This window comes from Triticum aestivum, chromosome 7D (assembly GCF_018294505.1).
Source record: "Triticum aestivum cultivar Chinese Spring chromosome 7D, IWGSC CS RefSeq v2.1, whole genome shotgun sequence".
In the NCBI taxonomy this organism is placed as follows: domain Eukaryota; kingdom Viridiplantae; phylum Streptophyta; class Magnoliopsida; order Poales; family Poaceae; genus Triticum; species Triticum aestivum.
In genome coordinates, this window is record NC_057814.1 from 126,530,816 (window position 1) to 126,547,624 (window position 16,809).

General features: G+C 46.3%; 2 protein-coding genes across 3 annotated transcripts; both read right to left on the minus strand.

Moving 5' to 3' along the window:
• Positions 1-1,724: 1,724 nt before the first annotated feature.
• LOC123169333 (probable fucosyltransferase 8) lies at positions 1,725-6,766 on the minus strand. Of its 2 annotated transcripts, XM_044587175.1 has the most exons (5): positions 6,306-6,766; positions 4,045-6,188; positions 3,174-3,414; positions 2,087-2,135; positions 1,725-1,992 (listed from the first exon to the last, which is right to left on the minus strand). In XM_044587175.1, the coding sequence occupies exons 1-2, from the start codon at positions 6,484-6,486 to the stop codon at positions 4,702-4,704; spliced, it is 1,668 nt and encodes a 555-aa protein (XP_044443110.1). In that variant the 5' UTR covers positions 6,487-6,766; the 3' UTR covers positions 1,725-1,992; positions 2,087-2,135; positions 3,174-3,414; positions 4,045-4,701. The 2 variants fall into 2 exon arrangements, with proteins under 2 accessions (XP_044443110.1, XP_044443111.1); XM_044587176.1 differs by lacking the exon at positions 1,725-1,992 and having other exon boundaries at positions 2,116-2,372.
• A 1,684-nt stretch (positions 6,767-8,450) lies between these two features.
• On the minus strand, positions 8,451-15,370 carry LOC123169334 (galactose mutarotase). Its single transcript, XM_044587177.1, has 5 exons — positions 14,703-15,370; positions 14,573-14,622; positions 13,341-13,467; positions 9,359-9,463; positions 8,451-9,269 (listed from the first exon to the last, which is right to left on the minus strand). Exons 1-5 carry the CDS (start codon positions 15,103-15,105, stop codon positions 8,644-8,646), a joined length of 1,311 nt encoding a protein of 436 aa, XP_044443112.1. The 5' UTR covers positions 15,106-15,370; the 3' UTR covers positions 8,451-8,643.
• Positions 15,371-16,809: the final 1,439 nt, after the last annotated feature.

Below are 16,809 nucleotides of genomic sequence, written 5' to 3' on the forward strand. Positions count from 1 at the left end.
GTGTTTGCCGAGATCAGATGAATTGTGGGTTTATGAACTTGATTATCTATTAATATTATTTGGTTCTTCTCTGAATTCTTATATGCATGATTTGATATCTTTGCAAGTCTCTTCGAATTATCGGTTTAGTTTGGCCTACTAGATTGATCTTTCTTGCAATGGGAGAAGTGCTTAGCTCTGGGTTCAATCTTGCGGTGCTCGATCCCAGTGACAGAAAGGGAACCGACACGTATTGTATTGTTGCCATCGAGGATAAAAAGATGGGGTTTATATCATATTGCTTGAGTTTATCCCTCTACATCATGTCATCTTGCCTAATGTGTTACTCCGTTCTTATGAACTTAATACTCTAGATGCATGCTGGATAGCGGTCGATGTGTGGAGTAATACTAGTAGATGCAGAATAGTTTTGGTCTACTTCACACGGACGTGATGCCTATATTCATGATCATTGCCTTAGATATCATCATAACTATGCACTTTTCTATCAATTGCTCGGCAGTAATTTGTTCACACACCGTAATACATGCTATCATGAGAGAAGCCACTAGTGAAACCTATGGCCCCCGGGTCTACTTTACATCATATAAGTTTTCAATCTACAATTCTATTTTACTATTTATTTTGCAATCTTTATTTTCCAATCTATACAACAAAAATACCAAAAATATTTATCTTATTATCTTTATCAGATCTTACTTTTGCAAGTGGCCGTGAAGGGATTGACAACCCCTTTATCACGTTGGTTGCAAGGTTCTTGATTGTTTGTGCAGGTACTAGGCGACTTGCGTGTAGTCTCCTACTGGATTGATACCTTGGTTCTCAAAAACTGAGGGAAATACTTACGCTACTTTGCTGCATCACCCTTTCCTCTTCAAGGGAAAACCAACGCATGCTCGAGAGGTAGCACCAAACACCATCTTGAAATGAGCACAAAGATCATGTATTACACCCAAGGTTTCCAGTTTAGGCGCAGAGACGACGGTTATTTGCGACGGTGAATAACTAGAATCAAGGATCAATCTTTGAAGTGAAGGGGCATCTTTGATGATGAGCTTCCTTCCGTCAAAAAAAACTCCAATTCTTACAAGGTTAGGCGACTTTATTTAGAGACAACCGATTCTAACTGTGAAAACAAGCACCAAGCACTCCAGGGCAGGGTAACTGGAGTGGATGATGCTGTGCAATGAGGTCTCCGATATACGAACCCGCATAAGTGAAAGTTTTTTTAGAAATGGAAGTAGAAGGTTTAGTACCATATTGTCTGGTAGGTATCACAGCACAAAGGTGGCGGTGTGGAGAGAGGAGGAAAACCGCGAGATGGACATCGATGCTGAGGGCACAAGTACATGGCTTTCGGTATCTAGTAGGTGATTTCCTGGGGAATAGTAGAACTCAAGCAGCTGTAGTTCTGTGAATTCAGGGAATTTCAGCCAGGCGTCCACCGTGCAGGGCATGCTATGCTTGCTCAGGTAACATGACAGAACACAGAGGCTTTGAATGGAGCCCTGGTGGGAGGAGATGATGGCTCTGGGAAGTTCAAAATCATTAAAGACAGATAGCTGACGACAGTCGAGATTAAGGGGCGTGACGCACCATAGAGGGCGCCACCGAGTTGAGAGGACTTGGGTGCGGCAGCAATCCTTGGTGGGGAGAAGCGAGATGATCTCCCCAAGGATGGCGTCCGGGAGATCGCTGATGATAGGGGATTCAAATTGGACTCTCATGTCGAATGTAGCTAGTAGGGAATTCCTTGGAGACGAGGGAGCGAAATTTCTAGTAGGAGTAACATATATCAAAGATGGCCAAAGCTATTCCGTCAAATTAGCCATGTGTAAACAGATGATAGTAAGCCATGTTGTACCACCAGTGTCCATCTTGAAGTATTCCCTATGCGAGCCGTCTGGTGTGTTCTGATGGTGGTGCTATCATGCTGGTGCTTGTGTGCCCCTGTCTCCTCCTGATGGTCCGCACTATGGCCGCTTGTGCAAACTGAACTAACAGAAACTCAGTTTTAATATGACCAAAAAGAAACTCAACTGTCAAGTTTAGAGAGCTATACACAAAAAGTCCGCATCCCGCATACCATCCGTTGCCGCCGCCTTGCCAACACGCAGGACGCAGCCGTCGTTGACCTGTTACTTAAATATTTCAGTTTTTCAGTGAGATCCTTTTTGGTCAGCTATCCAAACATGTTGCTACATTTCACAGCCGCGAAAATGTGCTACTTTGAATTTGTGCTCCAATAAACATTAATTGCTTGTGAATGGAAGATCAAGGCCAATGAGACCAGCAGTGGATCCTTTCTTTGATGATTCTACAGCTAGAGATAACCCGACTGGACGACCACAGCCACAAGCTATATGCAACAGCTGCAAAGATTCAAGTGACATAATCAACTACCTAAAGAATGCTACCACACACCAATTTACTAAAAATAACAATTAACTTTGAAACTTAATTAATGTATCCTTGAATAAAAAGAACTAAATAAAATATCAGTATAAGGACTCTTAACATCTTAATACAGTGTATTTATTTATCTCGTGTACAGAAGTTCAGTTAAGTTTGTTAGAACCAGGCTGGGAGCTTCATTTCCTAGTAATAAGCGCAGGCAACAAACTCAAACCACCATGATGGAAAATTAGGATGTTAGTAAGCCATTAGGATCCACGTCTTGGTGCAAAGAAATTATGGAATGATGAACAAAGTACTACACTAACTCCTAGGTCAGTGTTTCTTGTATAACTTTGCCTATAATTTGAAAGATTATGCAGTATGCTGCTTGGAAACATGTTACTCGAGCAATTCTTTTGAGGTTGTCCAACTATTACTGGAAATGGCGTTTCCCATCTGAAAACACAATCATTCACTGTATTTAAGTTTTTTAACATTTGCAAGGCAACGGAACTTCTCTGCAAAAACTGAATGAAAGGATGATAGATAGTCTATACTAATTTATAATACACTTAGAATCAAAAACATGTATAACATACTAATATATTGTATAGACAAAACACTGCCATTAGTTCTATACTTCAAGTGCATGCTGTAGACATAGAGAAGACATTCATTTACATTGCAGTATTTTAATGGCTGCTAAAAGAACAAACACCTTAAACTACAGAGGGCATAGACAGCAAAGAACACCTAGTCACAGAGGCGACACTCACCAGCAAGCAAGCAGCGCACGCACAACGCAACCGTCTTAACCCCTTCACTCACTTCTTCATCGTGTAGTTGAACTGCTTCCACCCCAGGCGCTGCACCTCGTCGTCCCTGAGGCGCTCAACGCCCAGCTAGAAGAAGGTATTCTTTGAGGTCGCACCGGATGCAACAGAACACTGGATACAGTAGGCATCGGCTAGCTCGGAGGCGTACTCTGCATAGAACAGCTTTGCCATCTCTGACAAGCTGGCACAGTATTGTGATCAACATGTTATGAATTATTTTTGTAACTCAGCAAAAAAATATTATGTGAGAATACACGAGTAAAACAACTGACGAACTGTTTTGTTGTATGGAAGAATCAGGAGTTTATGTATGTAACAATCATCAACCAGATTATAGACTAAGGCTGTAAAATTGCGTTGATGCATCCCAGTATCCATAAACCATACTATTTCGCATACAGCACCCAAAATGAATCAGATGCTGGAGATTCCCAAAAAATGTTGTCTCACAGTTTATTAGCTACATGGAATTGGTGCAGCCAAGCAGCCTTTTTTTATGCTGAACATAAATTCAGTGATCTATGAGATCCAAAAGATGACAGTAGCCCCAGCACATCAAGCCTGGGTGTGGGGCTTCCTCCGATGGTGCCTGGCGAGACCCATGGCGGCCAGGGAAGGGATAGGAGCAGCTCTCGCAGCACAAGATTCACGGCAAGTCAGGGAGGGAGAGGAGGGGATCCAGCAGCGCGAGATCCATGTCGATTTGGGGAGGGAGAGGAGCAGCGTGTGGGAGAGGGAAGCACACCGCGCGGCTCGTGGAGGAGGAGGGATTCAGGGAGAGATGCGAAGATCGGGGGCTGGTTAGGGTTACCTAGGCTGCCACGTGATCCAGCGCGGCGGGAGGGGCTGGCCCTGAGGAGCGATGATCCGGCGCGTCCATCGGCCGGGGGCCTGGCCAGCGCCAGTGGCTCCCTCCATCGCCGCAGCCGTCCGGGGAGGGACGCAGGCACGGCGAGGCGGACGAGGCTGGCAGCGCGATTCGATTCAGCGGGAGGCTGCATCTGAGGGAGACGACAGCGGGGTTCTCGCTCGTGCGAGTAGTGGAACATTTTTCGCTGGTTTAATTTCGTCCTCCCTTCGTTCCAAAATACTGCTACTGCCGACTTTTTTGAGAAAAAATACTTCGCTGGGCCAAAAAGTCGGCAGCAGCAGATTTTTGGGACTGACTAACGGTCAGCAGCAGCAGCTTTGTGGCGGCCTTGCCAAGGCAGGGGAGATGGCAGCCCTTGAACGGCCCGGGAAGAGGAAATTGACTATGTGCAGCCCGCATGCAAAGGAAATTTTTTTGACTGGCCCGAATTGGGTTTTCAGTCGACTGACGGTTAGTCAGTCCCTTCCTTTCTTTCGTTTCTTTCTTTTTGGCGACGACGAGCATGTATTTCAGTGACCACAAATCAAGCCTAAAAACAGCACTGTTTGGTAAACCAAATCGAATAGAAGCCTCTGTGCAGAGAGCCAGGCAAGTTACTCAGTCGACGAGCTTGAGACCGAAATCGACATCTTCGCAGTGGCGCAGGAACGGCACATGCGCCACCGGGTCGAGATCCTGCGCGCGCCGGCAGACGAGCGACGGCGGCGAGTGCAGGCACGGCTCGATGGACGCGGGCCTGACGCACGCCACGTCGGACCTCATCTTGCTCAAGTCCAGCGGGGCCAGCAGCCTTGGGCGCAGCCCGGCGAGCGCGTGCGCCACGTACCCGAACGTGGACCACGACGTGGTGACCATCTCGTCGCAGTAGCTGAGCAGGAAGATCTCGGCGAGGGCGCGCTCGTTGTGCGCGCGCGCCTCCGTGTGCTGGTCCTGGTCGTGGCTCGGCTGGTACACGGTGACGAGCTCGCCGGAGTCGGTCGCGTTGTTGTAGTACATGGCGTGGAGCTTGTCGTAGTACTCGGGCTTCAACGACACCACCAGCACCGCCTTGACCTTGTTCGCCTTGGCCGTGCTGTTGGACGACGGCCGGACGAGGGAGGGTTCGCCGGTGAGCCGCGGCAGAAGGCCGTGCTCCCGCGTGCACCGGAGGATCTGGTCGAACATGACGTCGAACGGGACCGGGTGGTGCCACACGATCCGCACCTGCACGCCGAGGCGCTGGTCGGCGCCGGCGAGGTAGCCGTCGAAGAACCGCTGCGCGATCCCCCACGCCGGGTTGCCCGGGTGGAGGAGGTACCTGCCGAGGTGGTGGAACACGGAGCCCTTGGACGGGAACATGCGCTCCAGGTCGTCGCGGTACGTGGGCACCAGGAAGAGCGCCACGGCGAAGTAGCTGTCGGAGCGGAGCAGCATCCAGTTGAAGCCGTCGAGCGCGCGGTGGTCCTCCTCGCAGAAGGTGTGGTTCTGGAGCCGCAGGTTCATGTTCTCCAGGTGGAGGTACACGTACGGCGGGAGCGCGCCGGCATTGCCGCCGTCGACGTCGTCGTAGCGGACGACGTTGTTGTGGAGCATGCTCACGTAGCTCTCCTTGGATTCCGACCCGAAGCGGACGTCCTTGTAGGGGAAGGTCGCGGGCAGCAGCCAGGAGGTCCCCGGGAAGGGCTCGCAGAAGAGGCCCTCCATCTCGGGGGGCTCGTGGACGAGGAGGACGCGGGCGGTGAGCAGCGCGTAGAGGAAGGTGGAGACGAGGCTGAGCATCCGATTGCCGAGGCCCTGGACGGGCAGCCACACCACGTACCTGCACTCCCCGCGCTCGCCGTTGCGGCCGGACCGAAGCTGCGCCATGGCCTCGCGGTACCGCGGCGTGCCCGGCCCGCACCGGCGGTGGTTGGCCTCGTACTGCCTCAGCTTGCGGACCAGATACGGCGAGACCGGGAACGGCGACGGCTTCCATCGGCTGGAGCCCTCGTAGCGGCTGCGGCACGCCGGCTCGTCGAAGTCCGGCGAGAGGAGCCCGCCGAGGAGCCGGCCGTCACGCGCCGCGCCCGGTTCCGGGGACGGCGACGAGGATGCGTTACGTGGACCTGTGATGGATGGATGGATCCGGCAAGCAAATCAATGAACCGCATGGAACACGGGGCCCCTAGCTAAGGTGGCAGCCGGCATGGGTGGGTGAGCTTCAAGGAGAGTGGGTGCCGTACTCTGCTGTTTCACCTGTGCCCAGGCCAGGGAGTCGGCAGCGATGGAGGCGGCCCGGTCGCCGAAGAGGAAGAGCAGGAGCAGCAGCGGCAGCGCGGCCAGGAGGACGGCCGTGACGGCGCCCCGGCGACGCTCCGGTGGATCTCGCGCTCCAGCAGCTTCCATTCCCGCCTCGGAACCCATACGCAATCTAGTGCTTGTTTTGTTTTGTCGAGGTCGAGGAGGTCAAGTGGGGAGGTCAACTGTTGCAGTGGATTGATATTTATGCAAAGCTGTCATGCATGGAGTAGAATGCCAGAATGGCAAAATCGGCAGATCCAAGAGTAGATCCAATATTCCCGCAAAAGAAAAAAAGAGAGTAGATCCAATAGTGGCGGGGTGGCTGTCTGTGCTGCTCATCATTATTGATTCCTTGTGCACACACATACAATGTGCTTGGAAGAGTTAGTAAAACAGTCTTGCCAAACATTGGTCGACTGAGACTTGTCTGAGTTCGATGTTATATCTATAAGACCTTACATTAAGGTCCATATAAGTTTTTTTTTCTTACATGTTATGTCACTTCACGGTTAAGATCCCATTCCAATTCCTATGTATTTACTACACCTTTCCTTTGAACAACGAAGACCTTAGTAGTAGGTTCCATTTTTCGAAGGAAACAAATGAAAACCTCGCTGGAGTTAATCCAGGCAAGGTTCTCGGTTCGGTTGAATCTTAATCCAGGTTCAACATTACCATCGCTGTACTAGCGCTACCAAACTGAATTTGTGACATTTGGCGCTTCAGTGGATTATCATTAACATTTGCCCTTTTAGTAAAAAAAAATGCAGGGACAATTTTCGTATTTGTTTCACCCATTTTTTTCAACTTTGTAGCTAATTTTCCATGAAAATTTATAAAATAATCAAAACACAACACAATCCAATAGTGATTCTGAGATTTCTAGGGTCTAGCGGACCAAGTTCCTCCCGCGGGTAGCTACTCCGGCTACAGCGGCTCTGGACGACGGACAGGAACCTGCAACACAGGTTGCGGTCCCATGTTGCGTGTCCGTTGTGCGACCAGGAGGCGGAATCTACTGATCACCTCACATGTAGTTCAAAAGATGTAGCCTGCACGGCTCAAAAAGACTAAAAACAAATACAAGTTCATAAAACAAACCACAGAAATTCACAAAATTTCACGGGGATAAAATTTGGAAGTTTAGAGAAGATAGCGGGGAGAGTTCAGATCACATTTGGAACTTTAGAACACAAAAAATATGATGCCATAAAATGATCAAAAGTTCAAGGTGTGACAAAACTGAAAGTTCAAAGGCAACATCAAGAAAAAGTTCAATGTGTGGCATTCAAAATTGAGTTTTACCGTATTCAATGCTGCTCTTAAACCATGGTGAATTTGAAAAAATGGTCAACACGATTTTTTTTTGCTCATTTACAATAGGTTTTCAACAGTATATCATTTGCTTCATTCAAAATAACGGTTTAGGACTTATGAACAAAAAACAGAGTGTAAGTGAGATGTGAAACACCCAGCAGTTCAAAAGCCACACTGAGTGCAATTCGGATGAGAAAAAAAAAGTAAAAAAACTAAAACCAAAAAGGGGTTGCTACTAGATGTTCACGTGCTAAAGAAGAAAACAAAGAAGTTCAAAATAAAATAAAGGAGCAGTTTGATGTTTAAAAATCAAGAAGTAACGTGAAAAATAAATAGAAATTGTAAAATCTACAAAAATAAATAAATAGGAGTTAACTGAATAAGAAAAGGTTAAAAAAACTCAAAGGTAACACAGGAAAATGCGGGAAGGTCACCGAACAAAAAATCCGAGTGTTTGGGGGAGAAAAAAAATGAAGTTCACGGTGCAAAGTTTTGAGAGGTCAGATGCAACACCGAGACAAATTCAAAAAAAAAGTATTACTCAAACAAAATTGGGAAGCTGATGATTAAAAGACAAAAGTCCGTAGTTGCAAAAAGGAACAGGGAGTTCTTTTCAACTTATGTTCTCGATCAGTGTAAAAAAAAACTGTGTTCTCGATCCCTTGGTGGTCGAAGATGATAGAAGAACGCACTAACTCCTGTACAGCTGGTACAGCCGAAAATCCCTCGGAAAAATGGTTTGTTCTCTTCCTCTTTCCTTACCTACTCCATGCTAGAATTGCTAATCCTGTATAATGTGTCGCCAGTTCACAACATTTAGTAGTCACAAGGAACATTACCTATGAAAAAATGGTGTCTTTCATCCCTAATTACTGCTATTATCTAACACTGTCAGAAATTCATTAACTTAAGACAAGAAAAAGAAAAGGACATGGAAAAAGGTGTGTCTCTACAAGAGCTAGTTCACTTGGTGGAGAACTCAAACAGCATTGTATGCATGTACTTCTCACCAGGATGAACAATCACTGATGGAAAATTAGGTTGGTTGACCGCATTTGGGAAACCCTGCGTCTCAAGGCAGAGACCTGCGTGCTTCCCATAGACTGCACCTCCTTTCCCCACAATGCCAGCAAGGAAATTACCAGTGTAGAATTGCACTCCAGGAGCATCCCCCCAAATGTTTAGGACCCTAAAGCTTGACGGATCTGTCACCTTAGCCACGTGCCGCAAGCCTGACTTCACTTCGCGAGAATCATCAAGCACATAGTTGTGATCATAACCACCAGGGACTTGGCCAATCCTATCACCAATCTCACCCTCAGTCAGAAAATCAAATGGCGTGCCACTCACTTGCATAAACTCGCCTGTGGGTATTGAAATTTGATCTACTGGAGTTATCTGAGATCCCCTTATCTGGATAGAATGTGCAAGAACATCTCCAGAGTTGTGGCCTGCCAGGTTCCAGTAGGTGTGTTGTGCTAAACTGATTGGTGTGGCCTTGTTCAAAGGTGCAGCCTCCATCTCTAGCTTCAACTCCATGCTTGATGGAAGAGAATATCTGGCAGTAACAGAAACATCACCTGGGAAACCTGTTTACTTAAGAGAGATCTGTCAGATTATAGTAAATTGCAAACCTTCATATAATTAATTGTTCAATGGGAGTTAGTTACCACGGTACCTTCCTCTCCATCTTTACTATAATATTTTAAGGTGATTGATGGGGTCTTCCCTTTGTTATATTCAGTGACTTCCCATATGACTTTATCAAACCCTTTAAATCCACCTAGAAAAATTGATATCGCACAGCATTAGAGTTAGGTATGTAATAGCACAAGTAATATAGTGATTTTTTCTCTGTGCATGTATATTATGTGCATTTGTGATTATCGACCATGATACAAAAAAATTATTGATCTTGACAGAGTGCATATTCAGATAAGCCATTCTCCTTAACCCAGACTGCCACAAATACTTATTCTGCACAGCAGACGGACTAGTGTGATTCAAGGAATTTCTTACACGTTCTTGCAGCTGTTCAACATGGATGATGCTACAGAAATCAGGTTAAAGTCGGCCATGTCTATATGAACCAAACATGCATAAACAAGAGTATACCTCACAACTCACTACATCATGAGACCTTAAAATTTAAATTGGTAGAACTGGGCTTTAACCCCTAAACACTGTCACACTCCTACATAGCTCTAGCAGTGCGAAAAGGGCACAAGTTGTCGGAGTGTCAGAGAAGAGCATGGCACAGAGCCACAGAGTAACAGAGATGCAGGAGAAGGTGTTCAGGCGTTAACTGACGAAACTGAAGATGTTCGAGTCGATAGAGGGAAGCGAGGCAAGAAGGGAATCCAGTTGGCGCCATCAAGTGGATGACTTGGCATTGAGTTGCTAGTGGGTTGCCCGGAGGTCAGTAGGTGCGGTGTGGCGCAGTTATAAGCCGTTGCAGTGTACTGTTTGCAGTCATCGAATATGAAATGAATATCTGATTTCCTCCTTCCCCTGCCTCTTCTTCCTCAAGTCTCTGCTCCTTCCCCTCTGTTCTTCCTGAGTTCATCCGATCTGCTGTTACATCTAGCCCAAGCATAGGCTAGGTCATAACAATTGGTATTCAGAGCTTCTTCGGTCCACTGCTGCGCTGTCTCACACTCTCTTGATCGACCGGTAAAATTTCCAAGAGCGGGTCGCTGGTTGCTTTCGAGCGATCGGGCATATATCCTATTATCAGTTAGGCCTGATTCGGGGGAGCAGCCACGGCTCCATTGTTCAAGCCTAGCGCACAGTCACAGTACATTGTTGCCGAGATCGAAAGTATGGAGGAGAAGCTGCTCGCAGAGATCAAGGACTTGTCAGACCGATTTGGTGCGCTCGATCTAGTTCAGCAGTAGATCAGTGACCTCTACACCGAGTGGGAAGCCAGGCGCAGTAGGTGGAGCACATCAAGGACAAGCTCGATCTCTTGCTCATCTTGCTTGGTCAGGTGGAGCAACAGCAGCTGCGGCGGCGGACGCCGCAGGGCCCTCACCAGCCACCGCCACGACCACCAGATCTGCAGACGGCAAGCATTTTGGGGACTCCAGGGAGCGTCGGAAGCAATCACCTACCCCATCGTCGCCCACCAGTCAGGTGTCCACAACGTCGCCTATTCCAATTACTGTGGACGCGCCTGAACCCTGAATCATCAGAGAATGAGTCCAAAGCGAAACTGGATGCCTAAAATGGAATTTTCTCAGTTTGATGGCACTGAGGAACGTGTCTGGGTTGATCTGTGCAATACTTACTTTGCATTATATCAGATTCCTGAAGGGTTTAAGGTGGCTGCAGCAATGCTGGACATGATTGAGAACACTACACATTGGTATAAGGCTTACAAACTAACAGCAAGCTGGCAAGATTGGCAGAAATTCAGTACAGATTTGTTGCAGGAATTTGAAGTCAATGTCCACAGGGACAAGTTAAGGGAATTGCATTTGCTCAAGCAAGTGGATAGTGTTGAGGAATACAAGAGGAATTTTGATCAGCTTGCGTATCACATTAAAATATATCATATATGATCCAGCTGTTGGGGGGTTGATGTTGGTAAATCAATTTATTATGGAGCTCAAACCGGAATTAATGGGTCATGTGGAAACACAGTTGCCAGATACAGTAGCTCAAGCAGCAGTGTTTGCAATGATTCAGGAAGTAGATTCTGGTAGCTCTCAGTTTTCTGAACCAATAATTTGTGGATAGGTTGCATTTGCCAAGCAGGCCAGCAAGACCAATGAGTCAAAGTGGTAAATGGGGATATATTACATTGCAATACAGAAGTGCCTGAGTTAGTGTGGAACATACAACAAGGCTTTTTTACTCATCCAATGAAAGTACATAATCTGGAGGGTTATGACGCTGTCCTTAGAATGGACTGGTTAGCAAAGTTCAGTGTAATTGGGAAGACAAACGGGTGGAGTTTCAATATCGGGGACAAACAGTGAAACTTCAGGGAGTGGTCTCGCCATCTCTGCCCACTTCTCAGGAGGCTACTCTAGAGGAGATTGACCAGTGGCACCAAGTTAATGACATAGGGGCTCTGGCTGTGGTTTTGCCCTCTGTCAGATACTGTACATGCCACTGTGCCCATGGAGATTCAGTTAGTGTTGGAAAAAATCAGAGAAGTGTTCTAGGAAGCAAAATCTCTCCCCGCTCACAGAAGTTTTGATCATGCTTATTACACTGCTACCTGGGGCAGCCCCTGTAAATTCTAGGCTCTATAGATATGCTCCTCACCAGAAGGATGAGATAGAAAGGCAAGTGGCTGAGATGATCAAGGCAGGCATTGCTACACCAAGTATGAGCCCTTCTGCATCTCCTATTCAACTGGTTAAAAAGAAGGACAATATCTGGAGGTTTTGTGTGGATTATAGAAGGTTAAACATGGCCACAGTTAAGAACAAATTTCCACTAACCATTGTTGAGGAGTTACTTGATGAGTTAGCTGGTGCCTCTTGTTTTACCAAGTTGGGTCTTAGAAGTGGGTATCATCATACCAGGATGGTGCGAGAAGATGAAGCTAAAACTGCATTTAAAACTCACCATGGTCATTTCCAGTTCAGGGTAATGCCACTTGGTCTAACAAATGTACCTGCCACCTTTCAGTGCCTGATGAATTCCATATTCCAGCCTGTCATGAGAAAATTTGTCCTTCTATTCATGGATGGCATTTTGGTACACATGTGAGACACTTAGAGCAAGTGTTTGAGATCTTGCAACGAAACCAATTGTTTGCAAAGCAAAGTAAATGTGTTTCTGCTACCAGTCAGCTGGAATATTTGGGTCATATCATTTCTGGACAGGGAGTAGTAATGTCACTCAACTCAGAGGGTTTTGGGGCCTAACAGGTTATTATAGAGTGAAAGGCTACAGTTAATTGGCAAAACCCCTCACTCAGCTACTTCAGAAGAATAAGCAGTTCCTGTGGACACCTGAAGCACAACATGCTTTCAATCAACTCAAAGCTGCAATGGCCTCCACCTGTTTTGGCACTACCAGACTTCCAAAAACAGTTTATGATAGAGGATGTTGTTTTTGCCTCTGGAATAACTGTTGTTCTATCTCAAGAGGGGCATCCCGTACCTTACTATAGCAAGGCTTTGGGGGTTCAAAATCAAAAGTTGTCTATCCATGAAAAAGAGTTTTGAGCGACTAAGTCTTACTATTCCAAATAAGACCACAGTGGCATATTAAAATGGTAAAATGATCCCCTGCACATCCTTTTCCATTTAGGCGCAAAATATTCAGATCCTGATTTTTTGGGGGTCTAAATTCATAAAATAGAGCGTAAACTCATATCATTGGCAACTTAATTATCAATGAACCATCCAACTAAAAATAGTAGCTAATGTTTTAAAGGTGAATCTAATTACCCACATGTTCCATGGTGTCTCACTGAAGAAGATTCTCTTTTACTTATTGTATACTAATTCCGTTTATTGTATACTAATTCTGTTTAGCAGAAATATCACGGTCATCTGCAGTCTCAATCAGTCACAAATGTTTGGCAGCAGGGTAGGAGGATAAGCAAACTGCAAGCATTACATATGCCTGAAAACCTGAATAAATGAACAAACTAGAACATCTATGAATTGTAACAACTCAGGCCTCCTATGTCTTACCATGAAGAGTGTTAGGTGGGTTGTTGATGCCCAAACTATATTGCACGCCATTTAAAGTAAACTTTCCATCCTTGATTCTATTTGCAACTCGCCCAACAATGCAGCCAAAGTAAGGCGAGGTGCCATTCTAAAAATTAAGAGAACACAAACCATCAGCACCAAACAAATGTATCGATATATAAGTATAAGTAGATCTAATCATATAAGATCAGCAGTAGATATAATGCATATAAATAACAGGCACATAAGGGCATCTCGAGCCGATCCCTCAAAATTTAGACCCTCAAAATAAACATAAAATTAGAAGAATAGTATGCTAGAATGATATCTATCTTGTATGGTTTTATTCACAACACCATTATGATCGACAATGTACCCCTTAAAAATACCCCAATGAACCAAGATTGAGACATTAGACCTCTCGTAGTGGGTAGTATCATAGACTAGTTTATGATATGACCTCCCCAATGCATACTATCATACTGTCACTTCATTCATTCATTTGTAGAATCTCAATAAAAAGTTGTGGGTAGAATTTAGTCCCTCCGTCCCATAATGTAAGACGCTTTTTAACACTACACTAGAGTCAAAAAACGTCTTACATTATGGGACGGAGGGAGTATTTCTTATTAACTTTTTTTATTTGACGTGCTATGATACTGTAGCATAATACTAAATTGCCACCTCAGCTAACTTGCATAATTGGCATGCATGATACTTTCTATGATACCCCCACTACGGAAGGTCTAATAGTATGATACTAGAACTCTATCTGACATCCTTAATTGCACGGTCAGATCATCTTTCTTTTATGTGGCAATGCATTCGTATACCAGGAGATCTCAGCACAAACATTTACACTACGAAATATCAATGTTCAGGATATCAGCAACTGGTGCCATATTGGTCAGGTCCTGAGTAGGGGTAAATAGGTGAAATTTTTCCAGTTAATCGGCTATCCGGTGACCCACCAAGTAGCAATTAACTCACAAGATGCCGATTAACTGCCCCATATTTGGAACAATGCAAACTATGTGGCGCGTGAGGGTACAATAGAAAATAAGGCCACTAGGCTAGTTGACTTCCAAAAGTCCCATAAAAATAAAGATTTCCAAAAGTCTGAAATCAAGAAACATCCCCTTTCCAGTCCTCCGACAGTAATCCTATCCGAGAATGCACCGAAATGAGCTAACCAATCGCTGCAAATCCAAAGGCACAAATGAATAACTAACCAGATACGGATCCAGGGAGTCGAATCCAAGCACCACATCAGCAAGAACCCCTGCAGAGGCACGCAGGACAGCAATTACAACCACAACCGTAAAAGAAGCAACGAGCCAGTCCGCAGCGGCGCAAACATACCGTTCTTGTCCGGGACAAGCAGCGAGGTGACGGCGGCGCCGACATTGCTGATCCTGGCCCGAATCCTGCCGTTGTCGAGCTCGAGCAGCTCCGGGGAAGGCGGCCGCGAGGGGGGCACCGGCGCGGGCACTGGGACGACGAGCCTGTCGGGCTTCTTGGTGGAGGCGCGGAGCGAGGGCGCCGGCGCGGAGAGGATGGTGGCGGAGGCGAGGAGGTAGACGGCGGCGAGGAGGAGGAGGAAGAAGGGCGGGGTGACGCGGAGGATCTTGAGGCCGGCGTGGGGCTGCTGCGGGTGGTGGTGATCCCGGAACCGGTTGGAGGCGGCGTGCTGGAGGTGCGGCCGGGTCGGGGTCCTCGGGGACAGGGAGGAATGGTGCTGCTGAGCTCCCAGCAGCTGCTCCATTTCCTTTCCTCCCCCCGGAGATCTGCTTGCTCCGGTCTTCTCGGGTTAGGCCTGATCCGGGTTAGGCCAGCGGCGCTTTCGTCGCCCCCTGGTCACTCGCATCGCGCGCCTCGCCTGGATCCCCTCGCGCGCGCCGGCTGGGTTCCCTCGCGGACCATCGCCCGCGTCGCGCGCCTAGATCGATCCACTCCTCTCTGTCCACCGCCGATCGACCCGTTCCTCCTTTGTCCAGACCCTTGCAAAGTCACTTCACACCCCCTGTTATTTTTAACACGCTCATACATACATACGCATACGCATACGCACTCACCATGAATGCACACACACGCGCGTTATCCATATGAGCACTTCCGAGAAACCGAGCCGATACATCCTCTCACTAAACGAACGTCGTCGAAGGCTTAAAATAAATTTAAGAAAATGCAAGCACCAGAAATTTAGGATTTAAAACCTAATGGGCTAGGGATACTCATGTCCTCCTAATCCTTCGACCACATGTTGGCTCGCCTTCACACCTCATGTTGTGGTGATAAGTGACGCATTATTTGGTCGACATTTGTTGTGAGTTGGGAGTTTTGTATTTATTTCATAAACTCATTGTTTTCAAAATGTTTTATCTTTTGAATAGTGCATCTAAATCATGAACCGCTTTCACAATTGCTTTTCTTGCGTCAAATCATCAAAAGTAGGTCCAATATTAAAAGATTTGGATGAATAAAAAAAGAAAAGTTAAATAAAAAGGATAAAAAAATGAAAGCCAAAAAAATATAAAGGGAAAAAAACTAAAAACTAGAAGCAAGAAAGCGCATTTCTTTAAAAGCACAATTGTGATTTTCTTTCACTTTTTGAGTTTCACGTGGAAGCACAACTATGATTTTTACTTTTCACAAAGCATAGTTGTGGTTCATGTGGAGCACACTTCTGGTCCACACGGAAGCACAATTGAACTTTTCACTTTTTCGTGAAGCACAATTGTACTTTGATGACCCACAAGTATAAGGGATCAATCGTAGTCATTTGAATGAGTAAGAACGTCGAACTCAACGAGGAGCAAAAGGAATTGATAGACAGTTTTCAACGAGGATTTCACTGCAAGTGTTGATAGATAATGTGATGGCAATATAATTTGTAGCAAGTAACAAGTAACAAAAGTAGTAAGGTGCGGTAAAATGGCCAGATCCGGGTTAGGCCAGCGGCTCCTTCGTCGTCCCCGAGTTTCAAAATGTTTTCTGCTTTTTGGAGCATAACTGTATTTCGAGTTCCAAACTGTGCTTTTCACTTTTTTTGTGCAACACAATTGTGCTTCACGCCAAAGCACAATCGTGCTTTTCACTTTCTCCTGAAGCACGGTGCTTCACGGTTCACGCCGAAGCAATGGGTTGCTTTTCAATTTTTGTTTGGTTGTGCTTCATGCTTTTCATTTCTGAGGAGCATGGATGTGCTTCATCATGAAGCACAACTATGATGAAGCACATCTATGCTTCGCAAGGAAAAAGAAAAGAAAAAACCAAGAAAAAAATTTGGAAACCTGAAAAACCCAAAAACATGTGCAGAAAAAAAGTGTCCCCGAGGGTGCAACCAACACGCAACACAACACATGGTGGCGGCTGGGTGCACCATGCGGCAGTTGCTCGTGCGTGTGTGCCACCCATAGGGAATCCCCCTGATGGGGTGCCCATTGACTAGTTACTCCTTTTTTTCTGG

Coding starts and splice junctions, on each gene's coding strand:
- LOC123169333 (XM_044587175.1), bottom strand. CDS start 6,486: ATGGGTTCCGAGGCGGGAATGGAAGCTGCTGGAGCGCGAGATCCACCG. Junction 6,189..6,305: donor GGCACAGGTGAAACAGCAGA/GTACGGCACCCA, acceptor CATCCATCACAG/GTCCACGTAACGCATCCTCG.
- LOC123169334 (XM_044587177.1), bottom strand. CDS start 15,105: ATGGAGCAGCTGCTGGGAGCTCAGCAGCACCATTCCTCCCTGTCCCCG. Junction 14,623..14,702: donor GCTTGTCCCGGACAAGAACG/GTATGTTTGCGC, acceptor GTGCCTCTGCAG/GGGTTCTTGCTGATGTGGTG. Junction 9,464..13,340: donor CCCACCTAACACTCTTCATG/GTAAGACATAGG, acceptor CAATTTTTCTAG/GTGGATTTAAAGGGTTTGAT.